This window comes from Diadema antillarum, unplaced genomic scaffold, assembly GCF_040938485.1.
Source record: "Diadema antillarum isolate AM-2024a unplaced genomic scaffold, OU_Dant_1.0 scf00000132, whole genome shotgun sequence".
Lineage (NCBI taxonomy): Eukaryota > Metazoa > Echinodermata > Echinoidea > Diadematoida > Diadematidae > Diadema > Diadema antillarum.
In genome coordinates this window covers 823,571-842,191 of record NW_027271021.1, presented here as the reverse complement: position 1 = coordinate 842,191, position 18,621 = coordinate 823,571, and the positions used below count along the sequence as shown (strand labels likewise).

Genomic DNA, 18,621 nt, shown 5'->3' with positions numbered 1-18,621 from the left:
ACACAGAATTCATCGTGCACTAACGATTTTGCGATCTCTACGTAATTCGCTTCCACATTTTGGTGACTTCACATTCTCTTCAGAATATCTCCCATACAGACATTATTTTCATTCAAGCAAGAGCGTTAAGAGGTAAGTTATTGCTGCACAAAGAATTATAACGAAGATGTGTTTAATATTGAATACAACACTTTATTTCTTTACTCACTGCGAGAAAAAAAAAGGATATCCTTCTTTCATATGTAAGTACCAAGATGAAATCATTACGTGGCTTTTATTGTTGTCAACGTTCATTAAAAATGAATTATTTAGGATTTAGTGTAGGCCTATTACACTAGTGCTACCAATTTTTGCCTTTTCGGATCTAGGGTTTGAATCTTTGATAGAGAATTAGAGGGGAAAAAAACCCTGACCAAACCTTGAACAACAAAGTCAACATAGTATTATGTGTGTGACCGCTAAACATTACTACCAATGTTATTGATATGGGTGCAAAAATCACTACTGGTTTCCGTGTAATTTCCTTTCGCTTCATGTTCTCGTCCGTCTGCACCTATACTTACATTTATTGCGTTCTCTAATTCATTTCCTCACAAAAGATCGCAACACGTAATGCTACTTGCATGCGTGTATAATGATTGCCATAAACTAGAAATGCTGCTGGTACGATAATTATAGAGAGCATTCCATTGTTACTGAATATATTGCTGGATTTTCTCCCTGCTCTAACAACATATAGTTTCGATGACGTTTTCACTGTGACGCAGACGACTGCTTTTCAGTATACCTTCATTGTAATTATTATAATATTGACTGGCCTTGAGGGAGATACCAGAAAATATTCTTTCAGTGCGGGCAATATTTTCTGGTATCTCCCTCAAGGCCAGTCAATATCATAATTATTACCTATCCCCTTTTAGGTAAATTAGGAAAATATGTGAATACGGCTATACACTATGATACAGATCAAGCCACATTTGACTTACCTGTAGATCATCACCAACATGTCGAATAGTCGCAAAATTGTTCATCAATGTACATCATTAAACTCCAACTTCCACGATTATGTATTTATAACAGGCGAACTTCATACCTCTGAACTATTTACACTTTGTTTTTGCCTCTGATTCAATTTGGAGTTGTAATATGTGATGGTCACCATATGGTCACTGTGCAGTTATTGAGCACAAATGGACTCATCATTGTTTGACGCGTAGTACTGCTGAAAGAGGTCGACCTCGTATGATTTGATTTGTTGGCGTTCTTCTGCGGTGCGTGTGTCCCGGATTTGTGAATGTTTCCTCTTTGTTTTTGTTCTTTTTTTCATTCAAAAGTAACCATGGCAATTGATTTTGGACTGGGGACAACAGCGATCATCTTTGTCGTGACATCAATCATGATGTACTACTTGGCAAGGTGTATCCGTATATTTGTTCTCATCAGCAAGTTCCACGGGCCCCCTGCACTCCCGATTGTCGGCAATCTTCATAAGTTCAGTGATGATCCCAGAGGTCAGTCATCGTTGAGTAGAATTCCAGTATTAAAGTTGATAGCAATGATTTTCTTTTCTTTTCTTTCTTCTTCTTTTGTTACTGTTAACGTTATTTTTGTTAATGTTATTGTGTTTTCTAATCTGTTTGTATGAGTAGCAAAGTGCGCTTAGAAACGTCAGTATGAAGCGCCATATAAATGCAGTTATTATTATTATTATTATTATATTAATTCGTTTATGTGATTGTAGTAATGATGTGTATGTGTGTGCTTACATTAGGCGTTTTCACATCAGCCCGATAAAAATCCAAGCTCGAGACATTTTCCTTTTTCCCAAGTCAGAAAATAGCGCGCTATTTCGAAACATCGGGCTGATGTGAAAACGCCTAATATCAAATAGCGCGCTACTATCCCGCTATTTCAGAAATTTCCCGAGTTGGACTCGAGAAATTTTCTCGATCAGAGCGATACAATTAGCGCGCTAATTTGTATTCACATTATCAAATAGCGGGCTATTTCGAAACATCGGGCTGATGTGAAAACGCCTAATGACTTAGAATAATAGACATGAATACCACGAATACCACCTTCTCAGTGCTCTGCTGACTAAAGGCTGCTCCAAGGAACATTAATGCTTTATTGATAATTCATGATGGATTGCCCTGGGGACTGCTAGCCTGAATTCATGGTAAAGGGTAAAATGCATGCACATGAAAAAAGTAATCACTCGTTGTCATGTGCTTGCATACACTACATTCAGGATGAATAAAGACTAGCTGTGAGAGTAGAATTTCTCATGAATATGGAATAGCGCATTCAAATCCTGGCCGTTGTTCAGGATCATTGTCTTGGTGTTAACCACACACTCCCAATTGACCAATTGACCCCTGTGGAAAGTTAAAGTTTTGTACAGAAGGTTGAAAATAGAGCAAAATGTGAACCCTAACTTAAAAATAAATCTTGAATTCAATGAAAGTGCCTTATGCTTTCATTTTTCAATTTCCTCCAACAAAATTGTACACTATTCAGCAATTCATCAATGTCAATGTTATCTCATATACACGTATAGTTTTTGAACTACTAAAGGCTGTATATCACCAACGGAGACGTCTCCGCAACGTCTCCAAATTATCAGTCGCAGCAGTCGCATAAAAATGGCTTGCGGTCTCACCAAGGAAACGTCTCTGAGACGAGTAATGGCAGGTGTCAAAAGTTTCAAATATGATGGGACCGTTGCAGGATCACCTGACTTGATCTAGGCAGGATGTCAGCACGCAGATGGGTCACGTGGTTTCTAAATTAGGTCAAACAGCGTCAAATAGAGTCGCGGAGACGTCTCCGCGACCTCTCACCAGTTTTTCCTGGTCTCCAGCAGGTCTCGGTGACGTCTCGGAGACGTTTCGGAGACATCGCGGAGACATCGCGGAGACGTCTCAGCAGTCGGGGATATGATTAGTTTCCGCGACGTCTCTGCAACTGATGGAGACGTCTCGGAGACGTCGCGGAGACTTCGCGGAGACTGGAAAAAGTCTCCAAAAAATCGAACATGTTTTAAATTTCTTGCGACTCCTCGGAGACTCTGTAACTTTCAGGAGACGTCTCGGAGACGTCGCGGAGACGTCGCGGTGACGTCTCTGGAACTAGCGAAATCTGGAGTCGCGAACTAGCCGCGAACTAGTTTCAAACCCGGTGAGATACCCCTTTAGGATCAAAAGTGGGAAATGTTTTTTGTAACACCTAGTATATGATGCAGGGAAGTTTACGTTCAGCTGTGATGTCTCTGTTTTGAATGAGAACATGGACTTTACTTGTATGGTCACGTGTTGTCGGGATGAGAATAAAATACACTCTAGCCTCTAAAATCTTTAATTCTTATCAAGACTAGATGAAAAAGTGTGTGACAGCTATATAGGACTATGTTCATGGACAGGCTGATGCAATAGTAAATTGTTTCTGTAAAAATTGTAAGCTATGGAGCTTTTCAAAAGATAGTTACAAACTTGACAATGTGTGGACGGAATGTTTGAACGTGAACCGTATTGTTCATATTGCTTGGTCGTATTGTGTAATGAATGATCAGTAAAGGTGATGTCATTTCTAGTTTGGTGCCTTCAAGTAAGCAAATTGCAAAATTTCATTACAACCAATATCATGTACCAATAAAAAAAAATTGTCAATAGATTCTGATGGAATTTTCTTGAAATATTAATCGGGCTATCAAAAATGATTAATTATCAATTTCCACTCCTAAACATGTTATTTTCCATTGAATAACCTACCTTATGTCAGAGAATTCGAAATGACGGAAAATTACTTGAAAGAGAGTTCATAGAATTCCTGTGGTCTCTAAAAATGAGCACTGCATTTCATGTCACAAAAAGCCTTTAAAACAGGTTGAAAATTAAGGACAATTCCCAAGTTACTGGTGTTTGTATGGTTCAACAGTTGTGAAGTTGTCTTTCCTATCTCTCTGCTGTCATCTGGAATTGATGGACCACAAAAAACGCGAGGCGTTCACCGTTCACTCACTTAGCTCAAGATGCAAAAACGCCTTTAAAAATGTTTCCCTTTGTCATGGAATTGCCCATAACTATATCATAGGCTTGTATACACACGGATACAATACGTAAGTGTTATTACTTTGTCTTCTCGATAGAACATTTCCTGTACATTACTGGCGTTCTCGATGAATATCGAGAAAAATCAGGCGGAATTATGAGATTGTGGTTAGGACCAAGACCATCTCTGTACATCTACGGAGCCAAACACATGGAGGCAAGTATTCCAAAGAACCTGTTCCTAAGAATTTTCCGTCATCCATTTCGTTGCTAATGTTGCGAATACAGCGGTAGTATAATGTCATTATTTATTATCATCGCTTTTGAGTGATAGGGGCTAACATTTTGATACCGTTACAGAAATGGCTTAAGCAGGATTATGCAAACCAACTAGACACAATATATAACGCTAAATTCACAAATTGCGATAAGAATGAAGCAATCTGAATACATCTGTGATTAGTGCTGTCAAGTAGTACAAGTACCCACGATGATATTGTCTGACAGAAATGATACAACGACAAAGAGACAAAACCTGGAAATACATAGCATTTTACAAACGTTACACTTGTAATCATTCAATTCATTTTTTTTTCATACTTCTCATTTATGAACATTACAACAGAAACCAGACAAGTTCTTTTACCTTGTGAACAATGTGCAGAAAACAAACAATATACATGGTGATAACACAGTAATTACATGTAATGATAACTGGTCAAAATCGAAATCGAAAAGGGGTTGATCAAAGAGAAGTATGACGGGACCTACATGAAAGCTAGCTTGTTTGGCTGTAAGCCCCGAGTAATCAGTGTTTGTGAAAAAGAAACGGAGAACGGATAGAAGACCAGAATGATGATGTAAGGTTGCCAAATTTTATGTAATAAAAAAGAAGAAGAAAAAGAAGTAGAAGAAAAACAAACAAACTATACATTAATATGAACTTACTGTGACCGAGCCATCATTATTATACAGCCTACTTTGGTGTATATACTATAAACTATTGTTGCATTAAAACTTTCACCAGGATATGATCAGTAAGACACAAAAAGTAACATGTACAACTATTAAGCCATTTGGTGCCTGCCGTCAAGCTCTGCATAGAAGGTTAGAGAGGGGCAGAGGGAAAGAGGAAGAGAGGGAAACGAAGTAGAGTGTGGAATTGCTAATGATGAATTCAGAGAGCCCCATGGCAAGACCCTAAATGGAATCTGTAACGTGTTGACAAAATGTTTGATTGGACAATAACATACCACAGTATTACATAAGACATTACGACTGTTCAGTGTCTGCAAAATATGCACTCAATAAAAACTCTTTTAATTTACGTTTAAAGGAATATAAAGACGAGCAGCTTGTTATTTCGGGGGAGAGGTCATTCCAGTATCTAGGGCCCGTATACATTATCGTTCTTTTAGCGAAAACTGTTCGAGTACGTGGAAGGTGAAATGCGTCACTTTGGCGGGTAGGATAATTATGAATCAAATAGTTTTTTCTGAACATGCTAGTAAAAACATCCGGTAACTCGTTGGCAGAAAATTTGTACATAAATATGCCGACGTTGTAACTGAACAGATCTGATATTTTCAGTATTTTATTTTTCAAAAATAAATCATTCGTGTGGGACAAATATCCGACATGGTTGATATTTCTGATGGCACGTTTTTGAATACGGAACAGTATATCAAGAAGATTTCTGGTTGCATTCCCCCACACAAGAATACCATAATTAAGGTACGGAGTAATCAAAGTAGAATAAAGATTAAGCAGAATTTGACTTGGAAAAACACTCTTAAGTTTATTAAGAACACCCGTATTTTTAGAAAGAATATTACTTAAATAACTAACGTGGGATTTCCAAGATAAATCACTATCAATAAAAAGCCCTAAAAAATTTTATACTACTGACTTGATTTAATTCAGTTTCATTAAACTTAATATGAAAAGGAAGGGTTTTAAGACTATTGCTAAAAAGCATACAATAAGTTTTATCAATATTAAGTGACAATTTGTTGGCGTATATCCAAGATTGCACAGATTTAAGTTCTTTATTCACTGTGTTAACAAGAGTATAAGGATCTCTGTGTGTAAAAAACAGATTGGAGTCGTCAGCAAAACATATAAAGGAAAGAATTGGCGAGGAACTAGGAAGATCGTTAATGTACAAAATGAACAATAGTGGGCCTAGTAAGGAGCCCTGTGGAACACCACATGAAATTAACTTTAACTGAGAATCACGGCCATTTATACTCACAAATTGTTTTCTGTTTGATAAATAATCTCGAAACCAGTCCAAAGCCTTCCCACGTATACCATAATGTCGTAGCTTGTAAATCAAAATATCGTGGTCAATTGTGTCGAAGGCCTTCGAAAAATCAAGAAAAACTCCAATAGTGTGGGAGACATCATCTATAGCATGAGCAACCTTATGGATAAAAGTGAGTAAGGCATGGGTCGTACTGTGGTATTTCCTAAAACCAAACTGGGAGTTACAAAAAACTTCACACTTTTCGAGAAATTTGTGTGTGCGCGTATATACCAACCTTTCAAGAAGTTTTGAAAATGAAGTTAACAAAGATATAGGGCGATAATTTGTCACAGATTCTTTTTGTCCTTTTTTAAAAATTGGTACTACTTTGGCTATTTTCATATTTGTGGAACTATGCCAGTAGATAACGATAAATTAAAAATGTGTGTTAATGGTATAACTATTTCATTAATGATGTTTTTAAGGAGAAAATTGGTGATTCCATCACATCCAGAGCTTTTCTTAGTGTTCAAGTTTTGCACGATATCTTTGATTTCTTCTTCAATGACAGGTTCAAAAAAAAGAGACTGCTGATTCTGGTCTTTTAGAAAGTAATAAAAATCAGTATTTGAATGCGGAATACTGCTGGCAAGATTAGGTCCTATGCTTACAAAGTATTCATTGAATACTTCTGCCACATCAGCTTCATCTTCAATGTACTTATCATTATTAATAATATGCCTAGGTGGTTCGATGTTATTTTTAGTGTTCAGCGCTTCATTTATCACCTTCCACGTACTCTTGATGTCATTTTTATGCTTGATAAATTGCTTTGAAAAATGCATTCGTTTGGCTAAACGTATGGATGATGTAAGAACGTTGCGATAGTGCACATACCGAGACCGAGTTCGACTGTTAGGATCACTTCGGTATTTGTAGAAAAGAGCATTTTTACGGTTAATAGACCTCAGGAGAGATTTCGTAATCCATGGTTTCTTTGGAACCTTTTTACGGCTTAAACGAGTAAATGGCTTAACGGGTATAATGGAATTGAATGCGGATGATAATATTTGTGAAAAGTGTTCAAAAGCTAAATTTGCATCACTTTGGTTATTAACAATTGACCAATTAACGGATCCTAGTCTCTCCCTAAGTCTATTAAGATTAGTTTCTGACATTTCTCGAAAACCAGAATTGGGCGAATACAAAGAGGCATTACTTATGTTAACATTGGGCAGAACAGCGAAAATCGGAAAATGATCGGATACATCAGACACTATTACACCAAACGTGATATTGGAAAGAGAACTATTAACAAAAATGTTGTCAATTAGAGTTGCTGTGACATCTGAAATTCGAGTGGGCTTCTTTATAAGAGGTGAAAAGGACTCGGATAACATCACATTGAGGAAATCTTGGCATGCGGAGTTGGTATGACAGTCTAAAAGGTTGAAATTGAAGTCACCCATGATGAAACAACTTTTATTCTCCAAATATTTATCAGCTAAAAGTACGGATAAAGATTCAATAAATTCAGTGGGGCTTGTATTTGGAGGTCTGTATATTTCACCGACAACAATACTTTTTCTATTTGGAACCCTAATTTCAATGAAAATACTCTCAATAACTTCAGACATTAAACTGAATTCGTCTAAGAGTTCATAATTCAAATTCTGAGTGACGTAAAGCCCAACTCCGCCGCCTTTTTTACCTGCCCTGTTTTTTGTCAAAAGTGTGAAGCCATCAATGGTAAATAGCGAAGAAGGTGATGTTTCATTTAACCAGGTTTCACTGATTCCGATAACCTGACTATAAAATTTAACTTGATTCACGAACATATTGAATTGATCAAAGTTTTTGTTTATACTCCTTATGTTAAAGTGCGAAATAAAAAAATTGGTTTGGATTAGAATGAGATAATGAAATTATGTCGTCTTCAATGTGGTATTCTGTAGGTGGTGTTTGACGACTGGTGTCGTTTACATCAGAATCAAGTATCAGTTCGTGAGCTTGTGAGTTCAAAAAACTAATTATATCAGGGTTCTTACCCTCTTCGCTATTTGTGGCATGTACGGGTACATCCTCTTTGTCTTGTGCATAAGCAGACATAACAACGATTCCATTATTCATATCATTCACACTATTTGACTCAGCCATTGTGAAAAAGTTTCAGAACAGTGGGTATTACATAAACTTGTTGACACAAAACTCTGCTTTTGAACTTGTTTGCTGCTTGCTGTTTAGGGAGAAGACGACATTCACCTGTCTGAGTTATATAAGATGCTTGAGTAGCTGGCAAAGGAATGTCTTTAAACAAAACATGAGCAAGCATTATGCGTAAACCAAGCTTGAAGTGCGAGTACGATTTTTGTCTTGAGGTAGGGATTTCACGGGACGATTTACAAAGAAAAATACCTGTGTTTGTCAGTACAAGCAGCAAGAAAACTGTATAAAAAGCAGGGAGAGACACTGGAATGACTATTTTCCCCTTTGAAGAAATGTGACACATTTGAGTAGCTACGTACGTACAGACATTGACAGCAAAAATGTCGGTTGTACGGTTACAACCAGAAAATAAGAAACACTTGAAACATGTTAACAGCTTGTGTTCACTGGGTGTGGAATAATGACAGGGGGTGTGAATTTGGCTACTGGAGTATCTGCATACCAGAAGAAGAAGGGACAAGTTCATGTGGTCACAAATAAGAATTGTGTCGATACATTTTGTGCTATTATCATAGGCATTTAAAAGTGCACGCTTGGCACACATATAAAAGAAATTAAAAATCTTTGTGGAGCTTGCGTTTGGCATTTCAACATAGATATGCCTTCTATAAAAAACAGAAGGAATAAATGACGTTGAACATAATGTGCATAGATCAAAACTTACTATATCAAACAAGGTAAACGCAACTGTCTCAACCTCTGAGAACAGAAGCAGGAATACCATTAACACGAGAACGGAATTATACATTTCTTTAACCGATTCCAATAGAGACAATTTGTGGTCACCCCTCCCTCCTATACATGTGAACAGAATGACGAGCAGAGATGACATTTTCTTTTTTCCTCTTGTCAACCCTTTTCTATTGTAAACAAGGAAAAAAAGTATCATTATGATACAGGTTCTGAATTACATATTACTGGTACAATGTACCCAATGTCATTACTTTTTGGTTGCTGTTGGAGAAAAAAACAACAACAGCAATAAAGTTGGAGGTAATGTATTAAAATCATTCATATTGGGTTTAATATAACCTGCAGTTGAATGCAACAAGATTCATGTCAAGCCATTTACGTACATACCAATGCACAATCCGTGAAATTGTGTAGAAAAAACAAATATTACATTATTTCACAGCATTAGGCGAGTCGTTGAACATAATTTGATAAGGGTAAAATAAATGACAATTATCCGGTTACAACGACTGCCTTGGTAATAAGACAACAGTGGGCTACAGCACAAAACACACTGCTCAAGTGTCATGAATTGATGAATTGTGTAAAATCATGAATTGTGTAAAATTTTATCTATTACACACATTCTATAGCGCAGATGTAAAGACAATTATGTGCAAACAGGAAAGGGAAGGGGAGGTAAGAGCTGATATTGCACTGACCTGCGTATCCACCAATGTACGTGTAAACAAATGTATGTGTGTGTCTGTGTATGTGTGTGTGCGTGTGTGTGTGTGTGTCGTGTGTGTGTATGATATTTCACGTAATGTAGATGATCGGTAGTAATACTAGTAAGCAAACACATGGATGTTTACAACACGTTTAACAACCTGAATTTTAACCTTTACCTTCAGTGTGTGATTATATTCGGGTTTTTTTTTATTGCGAGCAGCTATCTGGCACTACCTGAACAATATTATGTCAATATATATCAAACTAATCTCAGAGGTTTTCGTGACAACAGGCTCTACTAAACAACAGTCGGAACATCAGGAAAGCATTCGACTATTCCTTCAGTGAACCATGGCTAGGTCTTGGACTCTTGCTCAGGTATAGTAGTGACAATGAGTTGATATTCAATATAAGAGCGAGGTTGCACTCAAGAGGAGAAGGGAGGGGCGGTGGCGGAATTTTTGCTAATTTTTGCCAGTTTCTTTGATACGCCTCAGTCAATTTTTAGTAGGTAGAATATTTTGTACATGATGGATATAAACTTTGAGGACACAAACTGGGAAAATTCTGTCTAAAGATTAGAAGCCACAGTACTCTTCGTTTATACAGTTTGCCAATTTCTTTCAGTGCTTAACTATCATTCCCGCCAAGAAATGACCTTTTTACGTTCACTTGTGTTTGTGTGTGTGTTTGTGTGTGTAGTGCAAGCATATTGGCATAGGGTATTTTTGTCTTTATTGAATGGATTTTTAAGATCGTGAGCCTATATTGTCACTGATTAGCTACAATAACCATAGTAGGCCCTAAATCATCATGAACATAAACATTATGAATTGACAACCTGGGCACCGTATCATGAAAGTTATTAGCCCTGACAAGTCAGTCTCTGACAACTTCAGTAAAATCCTTAGTTTTGATTGGCTGAGACGTTCTGGTGTCCGACTGTTACCATGGTGACTGTCAAAAAGTGACAACTTGCCAGGGCTGACAACTTTCACGAAACAATGCCCATGGTGTTAACTTGTATTTCCGAATGGTGTTTGTGGAGGAGTCACACTCATCTTTACCAATACATCATATCCCCTGGCAACCAGCGGGATGCACCTAGAATCACGACATTCTTTATATCATGTAATATGATTTTCTGTTTATTTCTAGCGTTGTAATGCCAAATAAATGTTTAATAATGATGATGATGATAATGTTAATGATAATAATAATATGCTAATGATGATGATGATGATGATAATAATAATAATAATAATAATAATGATAATGATAGTGATAACAATGATAGTTTTTAGTCCGTAGTCATTTCGAACATTCGTTATTTGAAATTTCAATCCTCAGTGACGGTAAGAAGTGGTTCCAACGCCGCAAGATGCTGACGCCAACCTTCCACTTCTCCATCCTCCAAAACTTCATGGATGTCTTCAACGAGCAGAGCAAAATCTTGACAAAGAAGTTGGACGCTGTGAAAGACCAACATGTCCCCGTCAATATTTTACCGCTTGTGACACACTGCACTCTCGACATCATATGCGGTAATTTCCAGGCTGCAGAATGAAACAACACCTTCCGCTCAACCCCCCCCCCCAAAAAAAAAACAGAACAAAACAATAACAACAGCAACAACAACAACAACACAAAAACAACAACAAAACAACATCAATGAACAAAAAACAAAACAAAACAAAACTAGCCTTATAGATACCTGTACTTTCCAATATCCATAAACTGCTTTTATATATCCTGTTTCTTCACAGCAGATACTTCAAAAATTGCTCCCCCGTTAACTTCAAACTGTCCATGTGATAATTTCATATCACGTTTGGAATGACATCGAATGAAACAGGGGAAATACATTTATCACACGAAAGAGATAGGAAATTTACATGTCACATGAAAGCTACCAAGCACTGGATGGATGATGAAATCAATTTACCAACCTGAATGGATACGAAGGGTAACATAAGTCTAGAGAAGATACACGAGACTTCTCCCATCGCATTACAGAATACTGCAATAAATAGGCGCCTGATAATGATAAATATGTGCCCACGAATTCAGGTGCTTCTCCAAGCCGTCTTCTTTTGCTAGTCCTGTCTTCCAAAAGTTTGGAGATGACTATCGATGTCTGATTCCATAAGCAAAAAGAAAAAAAATGACAAAACAGACAAATTATCAGGTCCTTGTGACTATAATCAGGAGACAAACTGTCTCGTGAAGCGTTTTAGTTGATAGCCTATACTTCATTGATTATCAAGTGGCTTCAGTTCCGCATAATTTACCAGCCACAAAACTGACTAACTGTGAAAACCTAACGTGATTGTGCAGACAATGTACCCAACTTCATTTCCCCAGTTATTAGTGTGGGGATTCTTCGCTTTAATTCGTATACCTGACCTTCTTTTTTTTTATTCCAAATCGCGCTGATAGAATCGTGTTCTATCTCACACGAATACCTTTAAAAAACTGTTCGAGAAATCCTTGATTTAAAATGTATGCATTTTTATCTACAAATATTCGACCACAGACTTTCTGCGTTTCCGTACAATGTTCAAAGAATACCTTTATATCCGACTTGCAAGTGTAACGCGTATCGCGTTCAATGCGTACAAGAACGTTTTTTTTTGTGTGTGTGTGTGTGTTGTTTGTGTTTTTTTTAATAATAAAGAGTATTGGCAGAATGTAAACCACCGCTTAAACTAATTTTAGAGCGGGCACCAAAGTCGGATTTTTGGCCTAACCCTGTAACAACAATTTCGCCCATGTTCATAAAACATACATCCGTGACACGAATCATGGGCTATACATTACCAAACAGGACGTTTTCAACCGATGATACATATCATTAATATAATAAAACAAGGGGGTCCAACATGATACTCTTGGAATAGAAGGATGTATACAGAAAGAGAGAGACACCTGATAAATGGTTGAATATTCAAATGCAAATTTATTTTCATTTCCATCTAATAGACAGCGAAAATTATATACAATGAATAAGCAGAACATATTTGTATTAATTGCCAAAAAAACATAAATTAGTGAAATACTTGTGACAATGAGTAACAAAATGAAGAAGACATAAATAAAAAAAAATTGAAAAATTGATACATAACTATGCATAGTGCAAATTGAATAAGGATGGGGATGGAAATGGAGGGTCACACTAAAAATCAAAGCTTGTACGATATGGGACCTTGAAGACTGAAAGATGGAGAAAGATAGATAGATAGATAGATAGATACATAGATAGATAGATAGATAGATAGATACATACATACATACATACATAGATACATAGATAGATAGAGAGAGAGAGAGAGAGAGAGAGAGAGAGAGAGATGGTTTGAACCTTTATCGAGTGTAATGAAACCGAATCTGTATGATGCAACACTTGCATCCTTGAGGACTTTTTGAGATGAAAGATGGCCGCAAAAAAAAAATCGAAATTCACATAATTTCCTACTGTACGGAAAAAAGTGTCAAAAAATGGTTTTTATCATATTTCTAGGGAGTTGAATCCGAATCTGTGTTGATGCAACCCTTTCGCTCCTATATACGCTTTGTATGATATCCAAAATTACATAGAGAGAGAGGGAGAGAGAGAGAGAGAGAGAGAAGAAAAAAACGAAACTTTGACATAAGTGTTTCCGTTTACATGAAAAAAGTTGAAAATGAATTGTTGATTTTCACCCTTTTTCTAGGTTGCTGAATCCGAATCTGGGAGAAGTAACCCTTTCCCTCTGCTTTGCCGATAGGCCTATCTAAAATAGTCGCCAAAACTTTAAATTCTAATATAAGCGTTTCATTATAAAATAAAAAGATAGTTTTGCCCTACTGTATTTCGAGAGTGCTCAATCCAAATATGGCTGATGCAACACTTACACATGTTTTCTTAAGGGTTTTAAAAATATTCAAGATTTGTTGGCCATTTTTGCGGCCATGTTGAATATCTCGAAGAATTGTTAATTTTATCATGGGTGTTACCCTAATACCTTGTTGTGCACAATATCAAGCATTCTTGTGTTTTCAACAAAAGATAAGGAGAGAGAGAGAGAGAGAGACTATAAAATGTCTGTTCTTCCTCACACAGACACCGCTATGGGGAAACACACCAATGCCCAAGGTGAAGGTGATAGCGAATACGTGCGTGCATTGAAAGGGTAATTAAACACCTCCTGTATCATTCGTACAACCGGTATATATGGTTACAATGTAAGCGAACAATGTCTTTTTAAAGTTTCAAGATATGGACTAATGATATCAGAATTCTTCAAATAATGTCAGATTTCTTCAAATCATCAAGTATCTGTTAGTGTCAAGGATAGAAGTGTACACAATTTATGTTCCAACAAAATGCTACAGTTATATACATTCTTTTCGAAAATGTATTTACATTTTTTTTTTGAAAAAGAATGGTAAAAGGAGGCATTCGATGATGCTTAAATACTGATCATATTATTGTAACTGGATCCATGGGGCATGTTAACGGCTGAATAATTAGATTTTTGAAATTTACCTTGTATTTACTCATTCATTGTTTTTTTTTGCCTATCTATCTCTCCATTTACAATCATGCATAAACTATCTATGAATCCAGCATTGCTGCCTTGATCGTCTTCAGACGTAAACACCCACATCTGTGGATGGACGAAATATTCAGCCGGACCAAAGTTGGTTCTCAACAGAAGAAATACCTTGAAGTTCTTCACGGCTTTACCAAATCGGTGAGTATTCAAGTTTTTAATATATATTACATATATGTATATATATATATATATATATATATATATATATATGTATATATATATATATACATATATATATTATTACTATTATTATTATACCTTATGAAATGTGACCAATAAAACTACTTGCTACATGATTGATTTTTACATTATTACGTTTTTTGCTACACAGCAACTACGAACCCATTAGCCCTCATGGACTGACGCTATTATAATACTTAGACTTATGCTGCTACCGGGTGCAGCCATGTTGCTATACGTATATCAGAGAGTTATCTTATGTATTACTTCTGTATGGCCCTGATAAAGGTCTAAAGGGAAGACCGAAAGCTTGACAATAAACCACGTTGAACCAACTATAAGTCTGTTGAACGTTTCATCTTCTCGCACATGAATAAATAATGACGGAGCTACACTTGTTCTGGGTATAGGGTCGGGACCCCTTCTCACACTAATGTACTATACGGTTAGTTAAATGGGTAACGAATCCCACAATGTTGTATGTCTAACAGTGTATTTTGCTAGAAATGTAGATAATAAGATGACACTAGTAATCCGTGTCATCTCACTATCGTCAAACATTTTACACTTTCAAAAGCAGCTCTCGCTACATGTGAATGACTAAACAAAAAATAAGTAAACCCTTTACATAATTTAGTGTATCATTATACACATACTTCATATTTGCCGACTTACACAATTATGTACGTCCATGCTGTATGCAAACACACAAGCACAATCTCCCTCTCATACATGCGTGAGTGTGTATGTTTGTGTTTGTGTTTGTGTGTGTGTGTGTGTGTGTGTGTGTAGTTATCATTGTAAACTTTTTCTTTGTACCCTTAGATGATTCAACAAAGACTGCATGAACCAAAAAAGCTTGTCGACATCAGCAGCAGTGACGATGGCGCTATTGCAGGGAAACGAAAGAGAGTGGCTTTCTTGGATCTCCTCATCCAGATGCACAGAGAGGACCCCAGCTTCACTCTGGCGGACATCCAGGAAGAAGTGGATACCTTCATGTTCGAGGTGTGAAGTGAAGAAGAGTTTTCTCACGTGTGTTTCAGTGATCATTAAATCCCCAGTTATCAAATCGACTTTTTCTACAATATCGGCAATGACGAGGTTGACAGGACCATTAATATTTGCCCCTGCCTTCATCCCGTTGAGCATGAGTTTAGGCCATTAGGTAGACCTCGGCGGCATTTAATCAAGTCTTTTGACAGTTTTTTTTTTCTTTGGCCAAATTTCCTCTCAGAAAACCAGACAGAAGGATTTCATTAGCTTAAAACAGTTTGTCAGAAAAAATATATGAGAAAATGCTTGAATAAAATAATGCCCCCTGATGTGTGATCGGCAGCATGTGCTCCATGCAGATCTCTCATACTGTAATTTTTTTTTAACCATTCCTAAAAATGTGTCCCCCATTTACTTTTACAACCACATTCTCCTTCACGGCCGAAGGAGTTACTTGTACTTAAAACTTGAATAAGATGAACGAAATCACCCGAGTCTATGATCTGATGGAAAGAAAAATATATTTTTGTTTCAAATTCTTCACAGCTTTTCTATTTAAGTAAGTAATATAACTTATGATGATGACATAGTGGCATGATGATAAAAGAGCTGATGCAGAAATAAGACGGAAAATAATTTTGGTTATAAGCATGAAACAGGGACACACACACACACACACACACACAAATGGAGGTGAATTTGATATGAATGTTACTAATACAAGTACTCACATCATACTTTACCAGATACCCACAAATCACATCTGAATAGATGATTGACGGATATTCCATTATGTAACACAGGGCCACGATACGACAGCCTCAGCTATCTCTTGGAGCCTTTACCTATTGGGTCTTCACCAAGATGTTCAGGTGCGTCTTCAGGAGGAGATTGCTTCAGTTCTAGGTACGATTTAGGCTTTGGGTAAGATGAAAATATTTATATTCATGATTAAGGTGACCTTACTTTAGTCAAAAGCGTAATCTTCTTCACCGGTTCCCAGTTGGTAAGTCCATTGGTTTCAGCGTATTGTATACACAGCACTGGCAGGCCTGGCATCTGTTTCAATGCACAACATGAGTTTTAAATGAGTATGATATCGTGCGCGGCACACACACACAAAAAACCCCCAAACACATCAATACAAAACAAAAACACCTAAGTGGACTTTTTTAACAGTCGGCCAATGAAACCCATATGCAGGTGCATATTTCAAGCGATGAGAATGTACGAGCAATGTATTTCCTGTGCTCAAAAATATGAAGTACGTATTACATCAGTGTGCATTAGTATGTGTAGTGTAAGTGTGCGTTTATGTGCGTGTGTATCAATGACCAAAATGGCATGCACATGCTGTGTTTCTATAGGGGACACAGACCGTCACGTGACGACAGATGACCTGGCCAAGTTCTCGTATTTGACCTGCGTGGTGAAGGAAGCTCTTCGAATCCTACCGGCGGTACCATCCATTGGCAGGAGCCTTGATAGTGACATTATACTTGGTGAGTGGAAAGAGATTTGGTGATTTGCTTTGCCTTTATTTTTCCACTATTTTTCTCGGAAAAATAGCGTTGTTGTTACGACAGAGATGACGTAGGGTCCCCTAAATATTAATGGCAATTTACAAAAAAAAAAAAAAATCGGTCCAATTTTTTTTTTCTCATCCGATTTTTCAACGAAATCGTTCTTCGAGGAGGGAGAGTGTGCTCCTTAGATTTTTGTGATCTTTATCGTTTCACTCATCTTACTCGCAAAACAGTAGCTGTTGTGGATATTGACATCTCACTCCCACTTACAGATGGGAAGCTCGTACCGAAGGAAACGAATATTGTTTTGGGCATCTACGCCCTCCATCGCGACCCCGGACAATTTCCTGATCCCGATCAGTTTGACCCTGATCGGTTTCTTGCGGACCACACTTTGAAGCGACATCCCTACGCCTACGTCCCATTTTCAGCTGGACCAAGAAACTGCATTGGTAGCTATACATTTCGCACAATTCCAAGTAATCTTTGCTTTCTTTGATTTTCGTTGTCTGATACACAAAACTTTTTTTTTTTTAAGATTACAGTATAGTTCGCGCAGTTCGTGTGAAAAAAAAAATATCATCAAGAATATGTAGAATATCGGAAGCGAGCCTTCAATGATAAATTAATTTGATCTTTTACCTGCAAACGCTTTCAAATTGAACGAAAGTGATCTACAGGATTGAATAACAGTTTTGATATGGAATTAACGTCACGGTTCGAATAGGTACATGAGGTGTATGTTCGGATCATATTCTGATCCCTAAAGATGCGTCTCATTTTTTGCTGGAATTTAAGGCTAAAACAACACGCCATAAGATGAAGTCTATGCTGGATTTCCTGAATGCCGAGGATATTAATGTGTACACTATATGCGCGTTCTGCCGACATAGCCTACATTTATTGTATATCGTGCAACTTGCATTCAACCATTACTGTTTCAGTCGTGTTCAAGATGTCGGAATATCACACGACATCAACACTCTGTTTGATCATCATATACAGGACAGAGATTTGCCATGATGGAAATAAAGGTCACCCTGGCCAATCTCCTGCGGCGGTTCTCATTCAAATCACTGCAGACGGTGGAAGAAGTGAAGCCAGCAGGTCTCATGATCCTCAACCCAGCGGAAAGCCAAATCCTCATGAAAGTGAGCAAAAGGAATTGAAGGAAGACTCCTTGTGATCACAGTGTCTGAAGCTTATAGAGGGCGTATTCTACAGTAAGCAATCCCGGTTGGGTGAACGTGCGTGGTACACGTACATCGAGTGACGATGTACAATGATGTACACACACCCATTCACACACACACACACACACACACACACACACACACACACACACACATACACACAGAGAGAGAGAGAGAGAGAGAGAGAGAGAGAGAGAGAGA

General features: G+C 37.3%; 1 protein-coding gene across 1 annotated transcript; it reads left to right on the top strand.

The window, feature by feature from the left end:
• The first annotated feature begins 1,339 nt into the window (after window positions 1–1,339).
• LOC139720734 (cytochrome P450 4V2-like) lies at window positions 1,340–18,396 on the top strand. The gene is made up of 11 exons (XM_071632089.1): window positions 1,340–1,511; window positions 4,148–4,266; window positions 10,220–10,305; window positions 11,278–11,471; window positions 14,030–14,099; window positions 14,537–14,663; window positions 15,531–15,713; window positions 16,505–16,607; window positions 17,069–17,203; window positions 17,500–17,679; window positions 18,233–18,396. The coding sequence occupies exons 1-11, from the start codon at window positions 1,340–1,342 to the stop codon at window positions 18,394–18,396; spliced, it is 1,533 nt and encodes a 510-aa protein (XP_071488190.1).
• Window positions 18,397–18,621: the final 225 nt, after the last annotated feature.

What these genes read in the sequence shown, in the direction of transcription:
- LOC139720734 (XM_071632089.1), top strand. Translation starts at nt 1,340, where the DNA reads ATGGCAATTGATTTTGGACTGGGGACAACAGCGATCATCTTTGTCGTG. An exon ending in ACGGAGCCAAACACATGGAG is followed by an intron (nt 4,267 to 10,219) that starts GCAAGTATTCCA and finishes TCGTGACAACAG; the next exon opens with GCTCTACTAAACAACAGTCG. An exon ending in TTCACGGCTTTACCAAATCG is followed by an intron (nt 14,664 to 15,530) that starts GTGAGTATTCAA and finishes TTGTACCCTTAG; the next exon opens with ATGATTCAACAAAGACTGCA.